The sequence below is a fragment of the Leucoraja erinacea genome, chromosome 10, assembly GCF_028641065.1.
Source record: "Leucoraja erinacea ecotype New England chromosome 10, Leri_hhj_1, whole genome shotgun sequence".
Lineage (NCBI taxonomy): Eukaryota > Metazoa > Chordata > Chondrichthyes > Rajiformes > Rajidae > Leucoraja > Leucoraja erinaceus.
Genome location: NC_073386.1, coordinates 10,039,579 through 10,063,672, shown reverse-complemented (window position 1 = coordinate 10,063,672; position 24,094 = coordinate 10,039,579). Strand labels below are relative to the sequence as shown.

General features: G+C 47.1%; 1 protein-coding gene across 1 annotated transcript in view; it reads left to right on the top strand.

The window, feature by feature from the left end:
* The window catches only part of f3a (coagulation factor IIIa), a 32,962-nt gene extending 20,792 nt beyond the window's left edge, over positions 1-12,170 (top strand). The window contains exons 3-6 of the mRNA XM_055641462.1: positions 3,104-3,294; positions 4,089-4,270; positions 6,425-6,581; positions 11,490-12,170. Of these exons, the coding sequence (XP_055497437.1) occupies positions 3,104-3,294; positions 4,089-4,270; positions 6,425-6,581; positions 11,490-11,626 (667 nt within the window). The 3' untranslated portion in view covers positions 11,627-12,170. The remainder of the gene's footprint in view (positions 1-3,103; positions 3,295-4,088; positions 4,271-6,424; positions 6,582-11,489) is intronic.
* The last annotated feature ends 11,924 nt before the right edge of the window (positions 12,171-24,094 follow it).

Genomic DNA, 24,094 nt, shown 5'->3' with positions numbered 1-24,094 from the left:
ATTCTTTGATTTCTGAGGAATGTTTAAAATTAGAGTTCTAATTGTTTCATTTAGAGGTTTTTTTCACCCACAGGGACACGGTAACAAAAATGACCTCTTCCTGTTATGTTTATTTCTACAATTCATTACTTCAGACATGCCAGGAGATTCCTTCCCCATCAAAAAAAAAGGCCAAGTTCAAAAGGCTAGCAACAGCCCATATGTGTACCCTATTGTACTTGGATTGTATTAGTTATTAAATTGTATTAGTTATTTATGTTATGACATCGGATGGAAGCTGCAAACCAAATCTCGTCGCTCTTATGTGCAATGACAATAAAATATATTATTATTATTATTATTATTAATAAGGTATAATTGCAATCACGTATGCCCATTCCAACGAGAAAGACTATATGATACGATAGAATTTTATTTATCCCAGGACGGAAATTGATCTGCCAACAGTCATTAAACACAGATACATGAAATATGAAATTAACGAGTGGAAAGGATTGGGGATGTGCAAAGATTTGGGAGTGGAGTCGGTCTACCCTATGACAGAAGGGGGGGATGAGATATACACAGGGAAGAAGGCTCTCCTGTGGCGTTCTGTACTGCATCTTGGTGGAACCAGTCTGTTGCTGAAGGTGCTCCTCAGGTTGACCAGTGCTTCATGGAGGGGGGTGAGCTGCATTGCCCGCAGTTTGAGGAGCATCCTTCCCTCCAAGACCACCCCCCGTGAATCCAACTCCGACCCCAGGATGGAGCCAGTTCCTGATGGGCTTGTTAATCCTGATCTCGATTGATTTGATGTGAGATGGTGCAGACATTGCACTAAATCACCCTATGGGGTATGTTCTGTCCTGTTCTACAATACACTCATTGTTTCCACATCTCTCCACGCCACCCACAAACACTCTGCCTGTCTCAGCTCCAACGCACAGCCATGTGCTCATGACCTTGATGTGGTATTGGATTCAAGTCAAGTCAAGTTTATTTGTCACATACACATACGAGATGTGCAGTGAAATGAAAGTGGCAATGCTCGCGGAACAACAAAACAACCAAGCAAATTATAAACACAATCATAACACACATATTATTTTACATAATAAATAATAGAAGGAAAAACGTTCTGTGGAGTTAGTCCCTGGTGAGAAAGGCGTTTACAGTCCGAATTGCCTCTGGGAAGAAACTCCTTCTCAACCTCTCCGTTCTCACTGCATGGCAACGGAGGCGTTTGCCTGACCGTAGCGGCTGGAACAGTCCGTTGCAGGGGTGGAAGAGGTCTCTCATGATTTTGTTTGCTCTGGAGTTGCACCTCCTGTTGTATAGTTCCTGCAGGGGGGTGAGTGAAGTTCCCATAGTGCGTTCGGCCGAACGCACTACTCTCTGCAGAGCCTTCTTGTCCTTGGCAGAGCAATTCCCGAACCAGATGGTAATGTTCCCAGACATCCCACCACAACCCATCCCACCACATTAAAGGGGCTGCATACACGCAACTTATTGTCAGTGTCAAGTGCATGCCATGTCTTGGTATTTATAAGTGGGGGCGGGCCAGTAAATTTGGGAAGAGGGTGAGAAATGTTGTCAAGCTGGAAAGGGTGCTGAGAAGATTTACGAGGATGTTGCCAGGACTTGAGGGCCTGAGCTTTAGGGAGAGGTTGAGCAGGTTAGGATTCTGTTCTTCGGAGTGCAGGAAGATGAGGGGCGATCATATAGAGATGTATAAGTTCATGACGGGAATAGATAGGGTTAATGCACAGTCTTTTACCCAGAGATGGGGAATTGAGAACCAGAGGATATAGGTTTAAGGTGAGGGGGAGAGGGGGGAGGAGAATTACTAGGAACCTGAGAGGTGACTTGTTTACACAAAGAGTGGTAGGTATATGGAACGAGCTGCTGGAGCAGGTAGTTGATACAGATACCATCACAACATTTAGGAGTCATTTAGACAGGTACATGGATATAAAAGGTTTAGTGGGATACGGACCAAATGCAGGCAGGTGGGACTAGTGTAGATGGGGTATTTCGATCGGCTTGGGCCAAAGGGCCTATTTTCATGCTGTATGACAATAAATGCTCTTGAAATGACTGGACTAAAACTGGGATTTCCTACATAATAAGGAGCAAACTTGTTTTGTCAGAATCGAAGAGGAACGAGAGTGGGTTGCTCTGCAATTTTTCACGGTCATGTCATATGTGCCCCAGCACCGTATCCCTGCCTTTTCTCCATATTTCTTGGTTCCCTCGATGCCCATAAGACAATCAATCTCTTCCATAGAATCACACAGCACGGAAATAGGCCCTTCAGCCCAACTCATCAGGGTAGTGCTAGTGTACAGGGATCGCTGGTCGGCACGGACCCGGTGGGCCGAAGGGCCTGTTTCCACATTGTATCTCCAAATTAAGCTAAACTGATTTGATGGCTGCTGTAGATGAATAGCGGTGAGAGTAAGCGATGTACCCATCACCTTCTGCAGCTTGTAATCAGAAGAGCTTGATGGATTAGAGGATTAGTTATTTAACCCTAACAACCTCTACATTCCACTCCCTGGTTAACTGGTTCCTATAGACTGTTTCCTCCACTGCGATCTTCTTAAAGGAGGGAGGTGTTTACATTGCACTAAACTCTTGAAGTGAGATTTTGTTGGAGATGTGGCAGCACAGTGACGCAGCGGTAGAGTTGCCACTTTACAGCGCCAGGGACCCGGGTTTGATCATGACTACGGGTGCTTGTCTCTACAGTCTCCCCGTGACCTGCGTGGTTTTTCTCCAAATTCTTCGGCTTCCTCCCACTCTCCAAAGACATACAAGTTTGTAGGTTAATTGGCTTGGTATAAATGTAAATTGTCCCCGGTGTGTGTAAGATCGTGTTAGTGTGTGGAGATCGCTGGTCGGCGCAGACTCGGTGGGCCGAAGAGCCTGTTCTCTCGCTGTATCTCTGAGCCAAACTAAACTAAGCCGGTTGCTATGGGCTGTTTGCTCTAATGCTCTCCCCTTAAACTAGGGAGGTGTTTACTTTGAACAATAAACTCAACGTGAAATTTTGTTTGGGGTGGGAACCGAATGCTTATTTCCATTGTAATATTAAGAGTGAATGATTTTTTTTTTTGTGTAGCATTAATTCTAACTGGATTAAAAAGCCTGAATGCACCCGGATACAAACAACAAGATGTGACCTGACTAACGTGTTGCAGAATGTGTCCGACACCTACACTGCAGAGGTACTGAGCTACCCTCCCGGTGACACAGAGGAAAACGAAGACCCTCCTGTCGCCAAATCACCTCCAATCCAGCTCTTAAAGGACAGTAAGTGTTGTCAACTATCCAGCAGTGTGGGGAGCTCTCCAAATAGAACAGTGAATTCTCCAATGTTAGGTGACCTTTAACAACCCCCTGCTGGCTTTATCTTGCCCTTTATCCTGTATCTGTTCACCTTCGATGGCTCGATTGAAATCATGTATTGCCTTTCACGCTGAAGATGGGTCTCGACCCGAAATGTCACCCATTCCTTCTCTCCAGAGATGCTGACATACTCCAGCATTTTGTGCCTACCTTCTGTTTAAACTAGCCCCTGTCCCACTTAGGAAACCTGAACAGAAACCTCTGGAGACTTTGCGCCCCACCCAAGGTTTACGTGCGGTTCCCGGAGGTTCCAGGAGATTTTTGTCAGTCTCCCTACCTGCTTCCACTACCTGCAACCTCCGGGAACCGCACGGAAGCCTTGGGTGGGGCGCAAAGTCTCCAGAGGTTTCCGTGGGGCTAGTGGAGTCAAGGGATATGGGGAGATAGCAGGCACGGGTTATTGATAGGGGATGATCAACCATGATCACAATGAATGGCGGTGCTGGCTCGAAGGGCCGAATGGCCTCATCCTACACCTATTTTCTATGTTTCTATGTCTACAAGAAAGGAAAGGGAAAAAAAAGTGTATGACACTGATATCTGTATTGTTTGCTGTTACATTTAAATGTATAATAATCGTGCTATATTTTTTTATATCACATTATTAAACCAACAAAAGAGTATTCTCATTCGTAATACTTTGTGTGTGTGTGTGTGTGTGTGTGTGTGTAATACATTGGCTTCTGTTTGTACTCTAGCCGTGATTGGACGACCAAGTTTCACAGTCACCCGAAAAAACACTACGGAAATTCAACTGAAAATAGACGATCCTAACACACACATCCGCTTTTTAAATCGCACTCGAAAAACACTACGGGATATCTATGGGTCTGAGCTCGAGTACAAAGTGTTTTATTGGAAGGACCGCACAAGTGGCAAGGTACGTCATCGTTATTTAACTGGCCCAAAAATAACTGCAGATGCTGCAAATCCATAACAGGTGGATTCCGGGAGGAAAACGGAGTATAGGTTTCAGGTTGATAACCTTTCATCAGAAAGGCCGTTTTCTCCTTTCGTGTCCATCTTCCATGTTTCAAATGTCAACATCGCTGTCATCGTCAGTCCTGAAAAGGACGCAAGCATCCGGCAACAATCAGTGGGAGCCATCGCTTGTTGCAATAGAGGATGGTGGTAGCAGAATTAGCTCGGGATACTTCCAGTTTCCAGCCCCCCCGCGATGTGGTCGCTTCTGCTATGGGGCCAGAACGGTCGTAAGACTCATACATCATGGAAACAGGCCCTTCAGCCCAATTCAAGCATGCTGGCTTAGATGTTGAGCTAAGCTAGGGTGGGAATTGTGGAGAGAACTGCGCCGTTAGAATCATACAGCGTGAAGGCGGGCCCTTTGGCCTAACTTGCCCACACCGGCCGACATGTCCCAGCTACACAAGTCCCACCTGCCTGCATTTGGCCCATACCCCTCCAAACCTGTCCTATCCATGTAACTGTTTCTTACAAGTCATGATAGTCCCAGCCTCAACTACCTCCTCTGGCAGCTTATTCCATACACCCACCACCCTTTGTGTGAAAATGTTACCCCTTAGATCCCTATTGAATCTTTTCCCATTCATCTTAAATCTATGTCCTCTGGTCCTTGATTCTCGTACTCTGGCCAAAAGACTGTGCATCTGCCCAATCTATACCTCTCATGATTTTATACACCTTTTGTAAGATACTATCCCTCATTGTCCTGCGCTCCAAGGAATAGAGACCCAACCTATTCAACCTCTCCCTACAGCTCACACCCTCGTATCCTGGCAACATCCTCATAAATTTTCTTTGTACCTTTTCTAGTTTGACAATATCATTCCTATTATATGGTGCCCCCGAACTGAACACAATACTCTATATGCAGCCTTACTGTTCTTCCATTTTGTCATAAACATGGGCAGCAGTCATTCTGTGGGAATCAAACTTAGCTCTGGTGAAATTTCCCTACGGCGTTAGGATAAACATTTATGTGTTTAAGAAGGAACTGCAGATGCTGGAAAATCGAAGGTACAGAAAAATGCTGGAGAAACTCAGCAGGTGCAGCAGCATCTATGGAGTGAAGGAAATAGGCAACGTTTCGACCCGAGTCGAAACGTTACCTATTTCCTTCGCTCCATAGATGCTGCTGCACCCGCTGAGTTTCTCCAGCATTTTTCTGTACCTAGGATAGACATTGTCCAGTTAACTTGATCATTTGGTGATAAGGACATGTTTTTGAGGGAAAAATTACAGAATGGACTGCCACGATGGCTCAGCGGTAGAGTTCCTGCCTTACAGTGCTTGCAGCGCTGCAGATCCGGGCTCGATCCCGATCTAAGGGTGCTGTCTGTACAGAGTTTGTACATTCTCCCCATGGCCGCGTGCGTTTTCTCCGAGATCTTTAGTTTCTGTTTCCTCCCACACTCCCAAAGACGCACAGGTTTGTAGGTTAATTGGCTTGGTCTAAGTGTAAATTGTCACTAGTGTGTGTAGGATAGTTTTAGTGTGGGGGGGGGTTCGCTGGTCGGTGCGGTCTCGGTGGGCTGAAGGGTCTGTTTCCGCGTTGTATCTCTAAACTAAACTATACTAAGAATGCTGGATCACAATAGTTAACTTTGTAAATAAGTGAATGTGACCAAACATGCATTTATGCTATCAAAAATAAATATTAAAATGCTGCAAGCTTTCCATCTGTACAGCAGTCTCTTGATTGACTATAAAACAGACACAAAATGCTGGAGTAACCCAGCGGGACAGGCAGCATTTCTGGATAGAAGGAATGGGTGACATTTCAGGTCGAGACCCTTCTTCAGACGGAGAGTCAGGGGAGAGGGAGACACAGAGATGTGATCCTAGTCTGACAAGTTACTGCAAATAAAGAAGTAAACAGTCATATTACGTGTAAATTATTCCAACACAGGTCCCATTTGCCCATATTTACAGTAACTCGGATTCAATCCCATTATCAAATATATTTGAAAAATTAATTGGATATATTCCAATACATTGGAAAACGGATGAGGAAGCATGTACTCATAAATAATATATATTTTTTTCTTAACAGAAAACTAAAATTGCAAAAGAGCAAGTGATAGTAATGGATGTTGACCCTGGCGTTAGTTACTGTTTCTCCATTCAACCCCATATCATATCACCGTATAAGAATGGCCAAGAAAGCAAGATCATATGCTCATCCTCTGAAGATCGTTCTCCTTTTGAAGGTATGTTCTTCATTGAGATTGACTCTAGTCGGAACACCGTCTATTCTGCCTCCTGAAATAAAGATTGCACACAATACAAATTGCCACCCTGCATGGGCGCAGTTAAACACTGTCGTGGTGGCCAATTAAGTACTTTTGAAGTGTAGAAAGGAACTGCAGATGCTGGTATATACCGAAGATAGACACAGAATGCTGGAGTAAATCAGCGGGTCAGGCAGCGTCTCTGGAGAAAAAGGATAGGTGACGTTTTGGGTCGGACTCGAAACGTCTGAAGAAGGGTCCCAACCCCAAACGTCACCCATCTTTTTTCCCCAGAAATGCTGCCTGACCCATTGGGTTATTCCAGCACTTTGTGTCCTTTTTAAGTACTCATGAGGTATAGTTGCTCAAGTTAGTTTTGAGATACAGCATGGAAACACGTCCTTTTGCGAGTTTGCACTGACCAGCAATCCATGCACACTAGCATCATCCTACACACTAGCAACAATTACAATTTTACCAAGCCAATTAGCCTACAAACCTGTATGTCTTTAATGTTCATGTTCATAAATGATAGGAGCAGAATTAGGCCATTTGGCAGAGTAAGTCTACTCCGCCATTCAATCATGGTTGATCTATCTCTCCCTCCTAACCTTGTTCTCCTGCCTTCTCCCCATAACCCCTGACACTGAAACTAATCCAGAATCTATCTACCTATGCCTTAAATATATCCATTGACTTGGCCTCCACAGCCATCTGTGGGAATGAATTCCACAGATTCACCACCCTCTGACTAAGGAAATTCCTCCTCATCTCCTTCCTGAAGGAACGTCTTTTAATTCTGAGGCTGTGACCTCTGGTCCTGGACTCTCCCATGAGTGGACACATCCTCTCCACATCCACTCCATCCAGGCCTTTCACTGTTCTGTAAGTTTCAATGAGGTCACTCCTCATCCATCTACACTCCAGCGAGTACAGGCCCAGTACCATTAAATGCTCATCATATGTTAACCGCATTCCTGGGATCATTCTCGTAAACCTCCTCTCGACCCTCTCCAGAGCCAGCGCGTCCTTCCTCAGATATGGGGCCCAAAATTGCTCACTATACTCCAAATGCAGCCTGACCAGCGCCTTGTAGAGACTCAGCTTTGTATCCCTGTAAGAAGGGTCCTGACTGAAATTGTCAGTTAACTTAACTATGTTCCTTGCGTCCCAGTATTTATCCCTTACATTGTCCAAATAGAACAATGATACTACTTTATATGCAGGGAGCAGGATAAAGACATTTGCAACTAATACAAAAAAACAGGAGACATTTGCTGGGAGTGAGGCAGAGCATCTGGTCTATTGAAGCGGAAAAGTGGCAAACTGGATTTAATCCAGAGGTGATGGAGGAGATTCAATGGAGATGCTCAAAGTCGTGAATGTTTTGTCAGAGTCCCCAAGAGGAAACTCTTTCCAGGGGCAGCACTGTTGATGATCAGTCAGTGGGCATGGATTTACAGTGATGGCCAATAAAGCCAGAGGTAACATGAGGAAGTATTACTTAGTATTTTAATATCTTCTGAAAGCAATCTACAGTGCAGTGGCTTTAGCACGGCACAGCTGGTAGAGCTGCTGCCTCCCAGCGCCAGAGACCCGAGTTCGATCCTGACCTCTGGTCCTGTCTGTGTGTCGTTTGCATGTTGTCCCTGTGACCTTGTGGGTTTCCTCCGGGTGCTCTGGTTTCTCCCCACATCCCAAAGATGTGGAGATTTGTAGGTGAACTGGCCTCTGTAAATTGCCCCCAGTGTGTAGAGAGTAGATGTGAGAGTGGGATAACATAGAATTAGTGTGAATGGATGATCGATGGTCAGCATGGACTCGGTGGGCCGAAGGGCCTGTTCGAGGCTGTATCTCTAAACTAATCCTTCTAAACTAAGCAATGTCTGAAAAGGTGATGGAAACAGATTTAATAATAGCCCCCCAAAAGGTAGTTGAGTGGATATTTGAAGGTGAGAAGTTTACAGGACTAATTAATTAAGCAGCTCACTTAATGAGCCAAGCAGGCATCATGACTCTCTCCTCTTGCCCATTCCGAGCTCCTATGAACAGTAGACACAAAATGCTGGAATAACTCAGCAGGACAGGCAGCATCTCTGGAGAGAAGGAGCGGGTGACGTTTTGGGCCAAGACACTTCTTCTGACTTTGACTTGCGGGGGAAAATCAGAATCTCTTCACAGCAGTTTTTAGATTTTCACAATCCCATTCACCTGCTTTGTATTAGCTGGAAGCAGCAGGGCACATGACGGGATAAATAATAATGTTCAAACAAATATATAATCCCCTTCAGCACGACAGATTATTCAGTTTCACGAGGTCAATTTCGATACCCGTGGCGGGCGATCCAAGCCCGCTGTTGAGATATGGCCATGGCTCATCAGGAGCTTCTGTCACCCTGTGTGGTTTCCTGGGAGTCTGTCACCCTGCAGAGCAGTTTGTAGGCTGCGTCATTGTCATGCAGCCTCTGACTTCATTAATCTAGGTGGTAGTAATCAGGGCATTGAGAAAAGGCCATAAGTGATAGGAGCAGAATTAGGCCATTCGGCCCATCAAGTCTACTCCACGATTCAATCAAGTTCAAGTGAGTTTATTGTCATGTGTCCCTGATAGGACAATGAAATTCTTGCTTTGCTTCAGCACACAGAACATAGTAGGCATTGGCTCCAAAACAGATCAGTGTGTCCATATACCATTATATAAATATATACACACATGAATAAATAAAATGATAAAGTGCAAATAACAGATAATTGGTTATTAATAATCAAAGTTTTGCCCGAGCCAGGTTTAATAGCCTGATGGCTGTGGGGAAGTAGCTATTCCTGAACCTGGTCGTTGCAGTCTTCAGGCTCCTGTACCTTCTACCTGAAGGTAGCAGGGAGATGAGTGTGTGGTGTGGCCAGGATGGTGTGAGTGTTTGATGATACTGCAAGCCTTTTTGAGGCAGCAACTGCGGTAAATCCCCTCGATGGAAGGAAGGTCAGAGCCGATGATGGACTGGGCAGTGTTTACTACTTTTTGTAGTCTTTTCCACTCCTGGGCACTCAAGTTGCCGAACCAAGCCACGATGCAACCGGTCAGCATGCTCTCTACTGTGCACCTGTACAAGTCACGGCTGACCTATCTCTCCCTCCTAACCCCATTCTCCTGCCTTCTCCCCATCGTCCTTGACACCTGCACTAATCAAGAATCTATCTATCTCTGCCTTAAAAACATCCATTGACTTGGCCTCCACAGCCTTCTGTGACAATTAATTCCACACATTCACCAGCCTCCGAGTAAAGAAATTCCTCCCCATCTCCTTCCTGAAGGAACGTCCTTGAATTCTGATGCTATGACCTCTGGTCCTAGACTCTCCCGCCAGTGAAAATATCCTCTCCGATCCACTCTATCCAGGCCTTTCATTATTTGTAGTGCTGAAGAATCCTTGGTAAATGGAAACCCAGCCTCAGTAGTGAGCGTGGCTGCAGCATGGTGGTTGCAGTATTAATAAACCTTAGACCTAGACTAATATGAATATATCAATGCCAAAGTGACTCCTGTCCATATATTTAAATACAGAACCAGCATTCACCGGGTTAATTTTGTGAAAGCGTATCTCCATTCACGCAATGAAAGCCAGATTACTGGGAGGCCAGGATTCATCAAACGTAATATTATGGTCAATAGGGCAGCACAGTGGTGGAGTTGCTGCCTAATGCCCCTGTCCCACTTAGGAAACCTGAACGGAAACCTCTGGAGACTTTGCGCCCCACCCAAGGTTTCCGTGCGGTTCCCGGAGGTTTTTGTCAGTCTCCCTACCTGCAACCTCCGGAAACCGCACGGAAGCCTTGGGTGGGGCGCAAAGTCCCCAGAGGTTTCTGTTCCGGTTTACTAAGTGGGACGGGGGCAATGTCACCAGCAGAGACCAGGGTTTGATTTTCCCCGTGACTGCGTGGGTTTTCTCTGGCTGCTCCCATCTCCTCCCGCACTCCAAAGACATGCGGGTCTGCAGGCTTGTAATTGTAAACTGTCCTCAGTGTGTAGGATAGTGTCGGTGTACGGAGGGGATCGCAGGTCAGCGCGGACTCGGTGGGCCGAAGGGCCTGTTTCCGCGCTGTCTTTCTAAACTAAAAAAAACCTTTGTTAGAACCTGAAAGGCCAAACTCACTACTCAACTATAAATGTATTCTCCAGTTTCTCCAGCTTTTCTGTGTAACCAATGTATTAATGACGTTTTTCTCCTGTATTTTGATGCAGTTCCAGAGTTCACATTTAACTTCCTTCTCTCGCAATTATCGCATGGACTATAAACAATAGATAATAGGTGCAGGAGTAGGCCATTCGTCCCGTCATGTCACTCAATGTGATCATGGCTGTTATTCCCCAATCCGTACCCCGTTCCTGCCTTCTCCCCATATCCCCTGACTCCACTATCTTTAAGAGCCCTATCTGGCTCTCTCTTGGCAGTATCCAGAGAACCGGCCTCCACCGCCCTCTGAGGCAGAGAATTCCACAGACTCACCACTCTCCATTCTAAATGGCTTACCCCTTATTCTTAAACTGTGGCCCCTGGTTCTGGACTCCCCCAACATTGGAAACATGTTTCCTGCTTTGAGTGTGTCCAAACCCTTAATAATCTTATGTGTTTCAATAAGATCCCCTCGCATCCTTCCAAACTCCAGAGTGTACAAGTCCAGACACTCCATTCTCTCAGCCTATATCCCGGGAATTAGCCTTGTAATTTCATAAGGTCATAAGGGAAAGGAGTAGAATTAGGCCGTTCGGCCCATCAAGTCTACCCTACCATTCAATCATGGCTGATCTATCTCTCCCTCCTAACCTAATTGTCCCGATTTCTCCCCATAACCTGACACCTGTGCCCCTCTCTCTCTCCCCCCATCTAGATTTCGGCATCGGTGCCTATGCTTTGATGGCACTCGGAGTCCTGCTGCTCATCGTGGTGGTGGTCGGGATAACGGTGTACATGTGCCGCCGAAAGGCTCCCCACACCCTCGCTGAAGCCAATCCTCTAACGGCTTAGACCCAACGTGGAGGACCTGGGATTTTTTTAGCAGAACCGGCCGTTGTTCCAGGAGCTGGGGGCAGGGTTTTCCTACCCTGATGGTCAGAAGCAAAATGTTTCTTTGTGCATTCACGCCTTACAGTACGCAGCCGACCCTTCCCAGCTGGACGGGGGAAAAGAAAGATTTGTTTCTGTGAAACTCTAGGATTTATCCAGGTACTAAACACATGCAGAACGGTTTCTGCAATCTTCTAAAGCACTAATAAGGAAACTCTCGATGACTGATAAGGCACTTTCATATATTATTCTCTGTTGGTTTCTGGGTTGTACTGTGATGCTGTGAAACTTACAGATGTTGTAAATGTATTTAATAACTAAATCTTAATTATTTTTTATTCGCAATGACGGGGCACCTTAAGGAATCTTTTGTATATTGGTGTTTATTTATCTCAAATATCTTTCAAAGGGGAATTTATCTTTTGTATGAGTATTTTAAAACTTTTTTTATTAAAAAAAAAAACTGACGGTACTTAATAAATGATGGTGACGGGAACAATGAAAATGTTCAGAGTCTTATTTTAAATTGTTACCTCGTTGCTGGAAGGGATTTGTACCCACTGAGTTCGACTTTAAATTTGGGTACTGCTAGCATAGTGTTTTATTGTCATGTGTCCCAGATAGAACAATGAAATTCTTACTTGCAGCAGCACAACAGAATATGTAAACATAGTACACTGTAAACAATATAATAGACGAGAAAAAAAAGTTCAGTGTGTGTGTGTATATACATACAGCGGGAAACAGGCCCAACTTGCCCACACCGACCAATATGTCCCATCTACACTAGTCCCACCTGCCTGTGTTTGGCCTATATCCCTCTAAACCTGTCTTATCCATGTACCTGTCTAATTGTTTCTGCCTCATAAGGACATAAGTGATAGGAGCGGAATTATGCCATTCGGCCCATCTAGTTTACTCCGCCATTCAATCGTGGTTGATCTATCTCTCTCTCCTAACCCCATTCTCCTGCCTTCTCCCCATAGCCCCTGACGCCCATACTAATCAAGACTATATCTATCTCTGCCTTAGAAAGATCCATTGACTTGGCCTCCACAGCCTTCTGTGGCAAGGAATTCCACAGACTACTTCAACTACTTCCTCTGGCAGCTCGTTCCATACACCCACCAACGTTTGTGTGAAAATGTTCTGTCAATTACAATGCTTCTGCGCAGCCATCCATGGTATTTTCCTTTCGCCCTCTTGCTGTCCCTTCTGAAGATACCATTTTTTAATTTCTGATTCACGTGACAGTTGTGTGCTTTTATAAACATCTAAGCAAATATTAAATGAGAACTCTGCTTATTTTCAATCCATTTCCATGGTGCATAACATATCGCCATTGGACAGACAACACAAGAGAGCTGTAACAATGATTCCGAAATTCAATGACCTTGGTCATCTCTGTGTGGAGCTGCAAGAGATGGGCAAGATCCTCCATGAATATTTCTCCTCTGTTTTTACCAGTGAGGATAAAAAATATGTATAGAAACAGGAGTATAGAAGTTGGGAGGTCGTGTGGCAGTAATATCAGACGTTGTTGGTGAGGCTGCATTTAGACTATTGTGTTCATTTCTGGGCATCATGTTATAGGAAAAATGTTGTCAAGCTGAAAAAGGTGAGAAGATTTATGATGATGTTGCCAGGACTCAAGGGCCTGAACTTTACGGAGCACTGGAGCAGGCTAGGACTTGATTCCTCTGAGCGGAGGAGGATGAGGGGTGATCTTATAGAGGTGTACAAAGTCATGAAAGGTCTGGAAACACACAGATTCTCCTGGCTAGAGTAGTGGAATCAAGAACCAGAGTGCCTAGGTTTAAGGTGAGGGGGAAAGATTTAATGAGAACCTAATGGGTAACTTTTTCACACAAAGGGTGGTGGGTGTGTGTAACGAGCTGCTGGAGGAGGTAGTTGAGTCAGTTTATTGCTACATTTAAGAAACATTCAGAAAGGTACATGGATGGGATGGGTTTAGAGGGATATGGGCCAAACACAGGCAGGTAGGAGTAGTGTAGCTGGGACATGTTGGTCAGTGTGGACAAGTTTGGCCACAAGGCCTGTTTCCACGCTGTATCACTCTATGACTGGGGAACTTGGGGACAGTCAATATAAATGTCTTGAGGACAGTCAGTATAACGGTCAAGAAGGTGATGATCGGCCTAAGGCGTATGATGATAAATAGATCTCTCGGGCCTGATCCGAGGACACTGTGGGACGATATAGAAGAAATTTCAGAAGGCCTGACTGAGATGTATGACCCCTTGTTAAATATGGGTGAGGTACTAGAAGACTGGAAGGTGGTTAATGTTGTGCCTCTATTTAAGGAGAGGCTGCAAGAATGGCCGTCTTTTACCCAGAGTAGGGGAATCAGGCTCATCAGCGTCTCTTCTTCCTGAGGAGACTGAAGAAGGTCCATCTGTCTCCTCAGATCCTGGTGAACTTCTACCGCTGCACCATCGAGAGCATCCTTACCAACTGCATCACAGTATGGTATGGCAACTGCTCTGTCTCCGACCGGAAGGCATTGCAGAGGGTGGTGAAAATTGCCCAACACATCACCGGTTCCACGCTCCCCTCCATTGAGTCTGTCCAAAGCAAGCGCTGTCTGCGGAGGGCGCTCAGCATCGCCAAGGACTGCTCTCACCCCAACCATGGCCTGTTTACCCTCCTGCCATCCGGGAGGCGCTACAGGTTTCTCCGTTGCCGAACCAGCAGGTCGAGGAACAGCTTCTTTCCGGCGGCTGTCACTCTACTCAACAACGTACCTCGGTGACTGCCAATCACCACCACCCCCCCCCCGGACACTTATTATTTTTTTTAATTCAAATCGTTTGCTATGTCGCTCTTCAAGGGAGATGCTAAATGCATTTCGTTGTCTCTGTACTGTACACTGACAATGACAATTAAAATTGAATCTGAATCTGAATCTGAATCTGAATCAGGGAAAGGACATAAGGATCTATGGACAGGTTTGAGGTGTGATGAGGAAGATTTAATAGGAACCTAAGAGGCAACGTTTTCACACAGAGGGTAATGGGTATGTTTACAGTGCTGCCAGAGGAGCTAGTTGAGGCAGAGACTATAACATCATTTAAAAGACATTTGGACAGGTACATGGACAGGAAAGATTGAGAGGGATATGGGCCAAATGCGGGCAGGTGGGCCCGCACCGACCAGCGATCTCCGCACACTAACACTATCCTTTGGGAAGATCTCGGAGAAAACCCACGCGATCGCATGGAGACCGTACAAACTCCGTACAGATGGCACCCGTAGTCTGGATCGAACCCGCGTCTCCGGTACTGTAAGGCAGCAACTCTACCGCTGCGCCACCGTGCTGCTGACATCTTCGGTTTCCTCCACACTCCAAAGACGTACAGGTTTGTAGGTTAATTGGCTTGGGGTAAAAATGTTAAAACATTGTCCCTACTGTGCGTAGGGTAGTGTTAATGTGCAGGGATTGCTGGTCGGTACAGGCCCAATGGGCCGAAGGGCCTCTTTCCGCGCTGTATCTCTGAACTAAAAAAGCTATTCTCAACTAAAAAAACTAAACCTCAGTGGTCATCCTGCCTGCTATAAAGCTGTAACAGTCATCAAAAGTCTGCTTAACAACCAAAAGTCTTCCCTTTGAACAAAGACCAAACAAGGATTAGTACCCGAAGATAGACACAAAAAGCTGGAGTAACTCATCGGGACAGGCAGCATCTCTGGAGAGAAGGAATGGGTGATGTTTCGGGTCGAGACCCTTCTGCAGACCCAATGATTCCCAACTGAGTAATGGCCGTGACTCACAGTCTAATCACCATCACCAGGTGGCGTTTGCTGCAGCCAGCAATTTTCTCGGTCCTGTCCGAGATTTAAACTGATTTCCCCGAAAGAAAATAACTCCTCCCGGCGGGCGGCACGGTGGCGCAGCGGTAAAGCTGTTGCCGTACAGCGCTGGGATCAATCCTGGCTACGGGTGATGTCTGTACGGAGTTTGTACGTTCTCCCCGTGACCTGCGTGGATTCAGTTTCCACTCACACTCCAAAGATGTACAGGTTTGTAGGTTAATTGGCTTGGTATAATTGTAAACATTGCCTCTAGTGTGTGTAGGATAGTGTTAGTGTGCGGGGATCGGTGGCCAGTGCGGACTCGGTGGGCCGAAGGGCCTGTCTCCACACTGTATCTCTAACCTTAGCTAAACTAAAATAGAAACCTAAGGGGTAATATTTTGCACACAAAGGGTGGTGGGTGTGTGGAACGAGCTGCTGCAGGAGGTAGTTGAGGCTGGGACTATCGCAACATTTAAGAAATATTTAGACAGGTACATGGATAGGACGGGTTTAGAGAGATATGGGCCAAACGCAGGCTGGTGGGACATGTTGGTCGGTGTGGGCAAGTTGGGCCGATGGGCCCGTTTTCACACTGAATGTCTGCATGAAAGTCAACCTGTGAAGGTGGATTCATATCCTGATGAAAAGCCTATATAATATTTTAAGAGAATCTGGTGCTCAAGAGGAAGCATGCTCATGCTGAGCAAGGAAAGAGCTTTGCCAGCTCAGCGTATTTCCCATGGTCAGAGTGCATCTCAGCTATGCGACTTAAACCTGACCTTACAAAGAGCCCCTCAGCACTGACAGTCTCCCTTTCATACATCGAAAGGGACCGCTGGTTATCGCAGCTTAAAAGATTATAACTGATCCCTGGGGGAATGTGGTGTGGTGACGCACTGTGGGAATGTTTTTGTACGGAGATAAGTAACGGCTAAAGGGCCTGTCCCACTTCCCCGAGTTACTCACGAATTCTCCCGTGTTTTCCCTTTGATGCGAACTCGGAGATGCCCGCCGTTGGTACGCGGGGCTATTTTTTTTATTCGTGGAGATTTTTGAACACGTTGAAAAAACGTCCCGACTTACCCGATGCCCCGAGTACTTACGGCTGACATTACGAGCCGCTACAAAATATCTACGGTCTCCTACGGAGTCGCTACGGACATTCCCCGAGTTTGAATCGAGGGAAAACCTCGGGTGAATTTGAGAGTAACTCAGGAAAGTGGGACTGGGGCTTTACCATATAACCATATAACCATATAACTATTACAGCACGGAAACAGGCCACCTCGACCCTTCTAGTCCGTGCCGAACACATAATCTCCCCTAGTCCCATATACCTGCGCTCAGACCATAACCCTCCATTCCCTTCCCATCCATATAACTATCCAATTTATTTTTTAATGATAAAAACGAACCTGCCTCCACCACCTTCACTGGAAGCTCATTCCACACAGCTACCACTCTCTGAGTAAAGAAGTTCCCCCTCATGTTACCCCTAAACTTCAGTCCCTTAATTCTCATGTCATGTCCCCTTGTTTGAATCTTCCCTGCTCTCAGTGGGAAAAGCTTTTCCACGTCAACTCTGTCTATCCCTCTCATCATTTTAAAAAACCTCTATCGTCCCCCCTTAACCTTCTGCGCTCCAAAGAATAAAGCCCTAACTTGTTCAACCTTTCTCTGTAACTTAGTTTACGAGATGGTGCTGCCACCACAGCCTTCCCAACAGTACTTTAGTAATGTACTGTCAGTGCTAAAGCACTGTGTGAGAACTACATCTGTGCTTAGAACTAGTGCCGTTGATATGATGCGTGACTGGGTTCACAATGTACACGCACACAATGACACTGCTAATTAGGCTGAAGATTGCACCAGGAATCTCTACGATCAAAGCCTGATCCGTTTAACACCACTATGCCATTGAATGATTGCCATATATACCCGTGCACAATGCCCTCTGACAGGGGAGGCCACTTCTCAGGGGAGAGTATGCAGTTTCCTGCAGTGAACAGCCATCGCTTTTCTGGTCGTACATTCCACAAATAATAAGGGTTTTAGACAAAGAAACATAGACAATAGATGCATTCGAACCAACGCCGCCATTCAATATGATCATGGCTGATCATCCTAAATCAGTACCCCGTTCCTGCTTTCTCCCCATATCTCTTGATTCTGTTAGCCCTTAGAGCTAAATCTAACTCTCTCTTGAAAACATCCAGTGAATTGGCCTCCACTACCTTCAGTGGCAGAGAATTCCACAGATTCACAACTCTCTGGGTGGTTTTAGTTTAGTTTAGTTTAGAGATACAGCGCGGAAACAGGCCCTTCGGCCCACCGAGTCCACACCGACCTGCGATCCCCGCACATTAACACTATCCTACACACACTAGTGACAATTTACACCTACGCCAAGCCAATTAACCTTCATGCCTGTACATCTTTGGGGTGGGGGAGGAAACTGAATATCTCAGAGAAATCCCACGCAGGTCATGGGGAGAACGTACAAACTCTGTACAGAGAGCACCCGGAGCTGGGATCGAACCCGGCGCAGCAACTCTACCACTGTGCCACCGTGGCCGCCCTTTTGTTCAAGGATCCGTGAAGCAGAGCTAAAGCAACGACGATTTAGCATTAGTGTATGCCCCACCATCAGTAGTCAACTGCTGCCTGACGTCAGACGGCTGTAGACGGCTGCAACAATTGCCAGTCAAGTGTCTCCTTGTCTCCACTGCCTTGCTCGGGCTGATCATCTCACCGGGGCGGGACCTTCAAAGGAAACGAAGAGAAATCCCACCCAGTGTTCCTCCTTCAACAATGGTTAATATCCAGAATATAAAGACGAAGTTCTCCCTCCATGTGGCTGAGTGCAGCCATTTTAGTGTGTGTGTGTGTGTGTGTGTGTGTGTGTGTGTGTGTGTGTGTGTGTGTGTGTGTGTGTGTGCGTGTGTGCGTGTGTGCGTGTGTGCGTGCGTGTGTGTGTGCGTGCAGGGCTGCCAACTCTCACGCATTGAGCGTGAGACTCACGCCCTCAAGCAAACTCTCACGCCCTCACGCTCATCAGACATTTCTCACGCTCAGTGGTGAGAAATGTTGTGATCAACGAAAATGCCAAAACTCGGATCAACTGCATTGTCCGCGGGATGGGAGCAGAACCAGCGGGCGGAACAGATGCGGGGAGCCGGGACGGACCAGTGTTTGCCGGGGCCGGCGTGGCACTTGCTGCAACTCTGGCCATGGAGCGCTCCGGACAGTGCAAGTCCCGGGCGTCGGAGGCGTCGGAAGTGCCGCTGCCGCGAGAGTCTCTGTGCCGAAGGGACAGACTCTCAAAGGGAGGTGGAGAGAGAGGGGAAGGCAACAGGGAGACAGTGGGGGGAGAGAGAGGGGGGTGAGAGGGGAGAGAGGGTAGAGAGAGAGGGGGGTGGAGAGGGAGGAGAGGGTAGGAGAGAAGGGGAAGAGAGAGGGGTGGTAAAAGAGAGGGAAGAGAGAGAGGGGGAGAGGGAGAGAGGGTAGGGGACAAAGAAAAAGAGAGATAGAGACAGAGGAGAAAAGAGAGGGCAAGGGGAAGAGTGAGAGAGAGGAGGGAGAAAAGAAAAAGATAGAGACAGAGGAGAGAGGGCAAGGGGGAAGAGAGATAGAGGTGAGAGGGGAGACAGAGAGAGAGAGGGGAAAGAGAGAGAGGGGAGAGAGAGAGAGGGAAAGAGAGAGGGAGAGGGAGCGTGGAGAGGGAGAGATAGAGGTTGGGGGAAGCGAGGTGGGGGAGAGAGAGGAGAGAGGAGAGGGGGGAGAGAGAGAGGAGTGAGGGGAGAGAGAGAGGAGAGGGGGGGGGGGAGAGAAAGAGGAGAGAGGGGACAAGAGAGAGGGGGAAGAGTAAGGTGGGAGAGAGAGAGAGGGGAGGAGAGAGAGAGAGAGAGGGAAGGGGAGAGAGAGAGAGAGAGAGAGAGAGGGGGTGAGAGGAGAGACAGAGAGGGGAAAGAGAGAGGGGAGGAGGAGAGAGAGAGGAGAGGGGAGAGAGAGAGAGGGGGGTTGAGAGGAGAGAGAGCGGAAGAGAGGGGGGGAGAGAGAGAGAGAGTCTCTGTGTCGAATTTGCCCAGGTGACCGGCATGGATGAGGCTGCGGCTCGGTGCATCCTGGAGGACAACCAGTGGCTGCTGGAAGTAAGTACCAAGCACTGGGTAGATACGGTGGAAGATAGTGGCCTTCAAATAGGAGTGGCTGGAGAAAGCATCCTGCTTGCCTGCTAGATTTTCACTTGCTGTAACTGCAGGAAAAATGTTCCCGATGTTGGGGGCGTTCAGAACCATGGGTCACAGTTTAAGAATAAGGGGGGGGGGGGCAGTTAGGACTGAGATGAGGACAAACTTTCTTCACGTAGAGAGTTGTGAATCTGTGGAATTCTCTGCCACAGAAGGCAGTGCAGGCCAATTCACTGGATGTTTTCAAGAGAGTTACATTTAGTTCTTGGGGCTAACAAGATCAAGGGATATGGGAAAAAAACAGGAAAGTGGTACTGATTTTAGATGAATAGCCATGATCATATTGAATGGCGGTGCTGACTCGAAGGGCCGATGGCCTATTCCTGCACCAATTTTCTATGTTTCTATGCTGCTTGAGTGTATGGCAATAAAACTCGATCGATTGATTTTGAAGCATTCATGCATTGTGGAGGTATAATGTAGTCATAGAGTGATACAGTGTGAAAACAGGCCCTTCGGCCCAACTTGCCCACACCCGCCAACATGTCCCAGCTACGTTACCTGCTTTTGGTCCATATCTCCAAACCTGTCCTATCCATGTATCAGTCTAACTTTTTCTTAAATGTTGGGATGGTCCCTGCCTCAACTACCTCCTCTGGCAGCTTATTCCATACACCCATCACCCTTTGTGTTACCCCTTAAAAAGTTACCTCATACTTCATACAAAAAACATTGAAATCAAATCATACTTCTACAGTGCACTAAAACATGATTTAATACACTCAAATTTCAAAAAGTTCCTACCCTTCTTCCACACCCTCTCCCCACTCGGTTGCTCCACTCCCTCACCGGGTACCCTCAAGGCCAGTGATCAGTGATCGCACAGCCTCCCCCCTTTCAAAAACGCTCCAATCCAATTTAAAGCATATATTTTGCATTCAAGTGTAAGTTATAAGACTCGCTACAGTATGCACCATATTGCACAATTTCTAGCTGAAAAATGCAAATGTTCCATACCAATGGGAGGGGGCACCCTCCTTTCTCCTCCCACCGCCCCCCCCACACCCCGGTCGCGATGCTTCTTCGGGCTTGGTCTCTCGCAAATTTCTCACTCCCAACTCTCACCCAATATTGGCAGCCCTGGGTGAGGCCACATTTAGTGTATTGTGTTCAGTCCTGGGCACCATGTTATAGGAAAGATGTTGCCAAGCTGGAAAAGGTACAGAGAAGATTGAGGAGGATGTTGCCATGACTCTGATCTACAGGGAGAGGTTGAGTAGGCTGGGACTCTTTTTCTTTGAGGACAGGAGGATGAGGGGTGATCTTATAGAGGTGTATACAATCATGAGAGGAATAGACGCTCAGAGTTTCTTGAATCAGGGAATCGAGAACTAGAGGACATGGGTTTAAGGCAAAAGGGAAAAGATTTAACAGGAATCTGAGGAGTAACTGGTGGGTGTATGGAACGAGCTGCCAGAGGAGGTAGTTGAAGCAGGGATATCGCAACGTGTAAGGAACATTTAGACAGATACATGGATAGGATAGGTTTGGAGGGATATGGGCTAAAGGCAGGCAGTGGGACTAGTATAGCTGGGACATGTTGTCCGATGTGGGCAAGTTGGGCTGAAGGGCCTGTTTCCACACTGCATGACTTCATGACTCCACGCTAAATTACTCCAATATTTTTTTGACATGCAATCTCTGCTGAATTCTATTCAAAGATGTCGCTCACAGGCTAATTATTGAGACCAGTAACCGAGACAACTGCTGGGTTTTACTCACACCCCGATATTTCCTTTTCTAGATTGGTTTACCATCGCAGATAATTGTGGTGATGAACCATTGAACATTAGCTTGAAACAAATGCTCTAAATGTTTCTTTTAGAATTTCTCAAAAGTCTCAAAAAGTTTCCCCCAGTAACCCTGTCGAACTAAAGGGCTTGTCCCATTTGCCGATTTTTTTTTTCGGCAACTGCCGGCATCATTGACTGACGTATCAGGTCACCAAAATATATGCGGCGGAGTCGCGGCGTGATGCCGTATCGACGTGCGGTGTTTAATCAAATGGCGCAACATTTTTTTTGTCGCCGCTGGATTTTGAAATGTTCAAACTCTTTTGACAACCCTGATATGATGCCGGCAGTCGCTGAAAAAAAGGCCGTGGGACAGGCCCCTAATGGAAACAATGGCCCCGTGTTTACTTAATCTAATCTGTTCATTCCGAAAGAATTGCTTCTATTAATCCCTTACGAACATATTTACTTACTGTTCCTGTTTGATTTGTAATTGCAGAGGCAACAAATTTCTCACTCCCAACTCTCACCCAATGTTGGCAGCCCTGGTGTGTGTGTGTGTGTGTGTGTGTGGTGTGTGTGTGTGTGTGTGTGTGTGTGTGTGTGTGTGTGTGTGTGTGTGTCTGTGTGTGTGTGTGTGTGTGTGTGTCTCCCTCTCTCTTTCTCACACACACACACACACACACACTCTTTCAGATAAAAGATCAAATACTGTTGGAGAGTAGTCCGTAAACTTTTTAAAGTCAAATGGGTAGGGCCGAAGATGTCCTGGTCCGGTTGCTCCTAGGCCTGGCCAAGCTGGCTATCCGCGAGTCACAGCGCCAGGCGGAAGAGGGCTTTGCCCGAACCAGATGCTTGCCCCTTTACCGGGGTTACGGTTGCGCCCGGGTGCCGCCAGAGGGGGACATAGTTGTATCGTAGTTATTTAATATATTTGTAAAGATTGTAAGAGTTGTTTGAAAATTGAGTGTCTGGACAATTTGGTGATTTTCTACGGTGGTGGCGGGTGCGTTACCACGTTTTGCTTTTGTACCGTGATCATAATTAAATAAATTATTTTTGATTTTTTAAAAAAAAGGTCTCCTCTCTGTGCTGAACAACTCTAAGACTATCCAATGTAGTGGGCAGCATAGTGGTGAGCAGTAAAGTTGCTGCCTTACGGTGCCAGAGACCTGGGTTCGATCCTGACTATGGGTGCTGTCTGTACGGAGTCTAGTGTCACATGTACTGAGGTCCTGTGAAAAGCTTTTTGTAGCAAGCTAACCGGTCCGCGGAAAGACAGAGTGATCCGGTAGGCGGCGCAACTCTCGTCAGCAGCGGCCTCTGCAGCCCGTCCGCGTTTTTATTATTTTTTGTCTATGTTTCTATGTAGTTTTTGTTATTTTTTGTTGGGGAGTGTGTGGGGTGGGAGGGGGTAACTTTTAAATCTCTCCCTGCACGGGAGATCCAACCTTTTCTTGTCGGGTCTCCGTTGTCGTTGGGGCTGCAACGAGGAGCGGCCTCCAACAGGAGAAGACCGGGGACTCTGGTGCCAACGACTCACCTCACCGTAGCGGAGCTGGCCGAGTCCGGAGCGGGTGGAGCGGTGGTGGAGCGCTGCTGTTGCTGCGGCCCGACCTCCGGAGATTCGGAGGCTGCAACTGCGGGTCTGGCGGACGGCGGCACCGTGAGCCCGCGGGTCCCTGGCGGGAGACCGCTTTTCAGGGCTCTCGCAACGGCGACTTCTCCCGCCCGAGTTGCGGGGTTGAAGAGCTCCTGGAGCGGGGCCTGACATCACCGCCCCGCGCGGCTTGGAATGGCCGCGGGACTCTGCAAGCACCCGCCGGGGGCTCCAACACCAAGAACCCGGTGTGCGACCTTGCATCACCCGGCGTGGCTTTAATGGCCGTGGGACAATCGCCATCGCCAGCCGGGGGCTTTGACTTTGACTCTGACATGGGGGGGGGGGGAGGGTGCAGTGGGGAGATAAGTTTTTTTGGCCTTCCATCACAGCGAAGTGATGGATGTTTATGTAAATTATGTTGTGTCTTGGGTCTATTTGTTTGTAATGTATGGCTGCAGAAACGGCATTTCGTTTGGACCTCAAGGGGTCCAAATGACAATTAAATTGAATTTTGAATCTTGAAGACGATACTCGATTCCAATCGAGGCATTCGCGGTGTACAATCAGGTAAGGAGTTTGCATGTTCTCCTGTGACCACCTGCGTTTGCTCCAGGTGTTTCAGTTCCCTCCCTAGCTCCAAAGGCGTGCAGGTTTGTAGGTTCAATTGTTTCTGTAAATTGTCCCCAGTGTGTACGGGATGGGAAACTGGGGTATCATTAGAACTAGTGTGCGGGTGATCATTGGTCGGCGCGGACTCAGTGGGCCGAAGGGCCTGTATCTTAAAACCAAACAGAACCTTCTGGGAACAGAATGGACAGAGGAGGCAGGGAGACAAGAATGGGGCTGCAGGAGTGTATTTGGGTAGAGAGATAGGTAGGAGCTGGACAGAACATAGAAACATAGAAATTAGGTGCAGGAGTAGGCCATTCGGCCCTTCGAGCCTGCCCCGCCATTCAATATGATCATGGCTGATCATCCAACTCAGTATCCTGTACCTGCCCTCTCTCCATACCCCCTGATCCCTTTA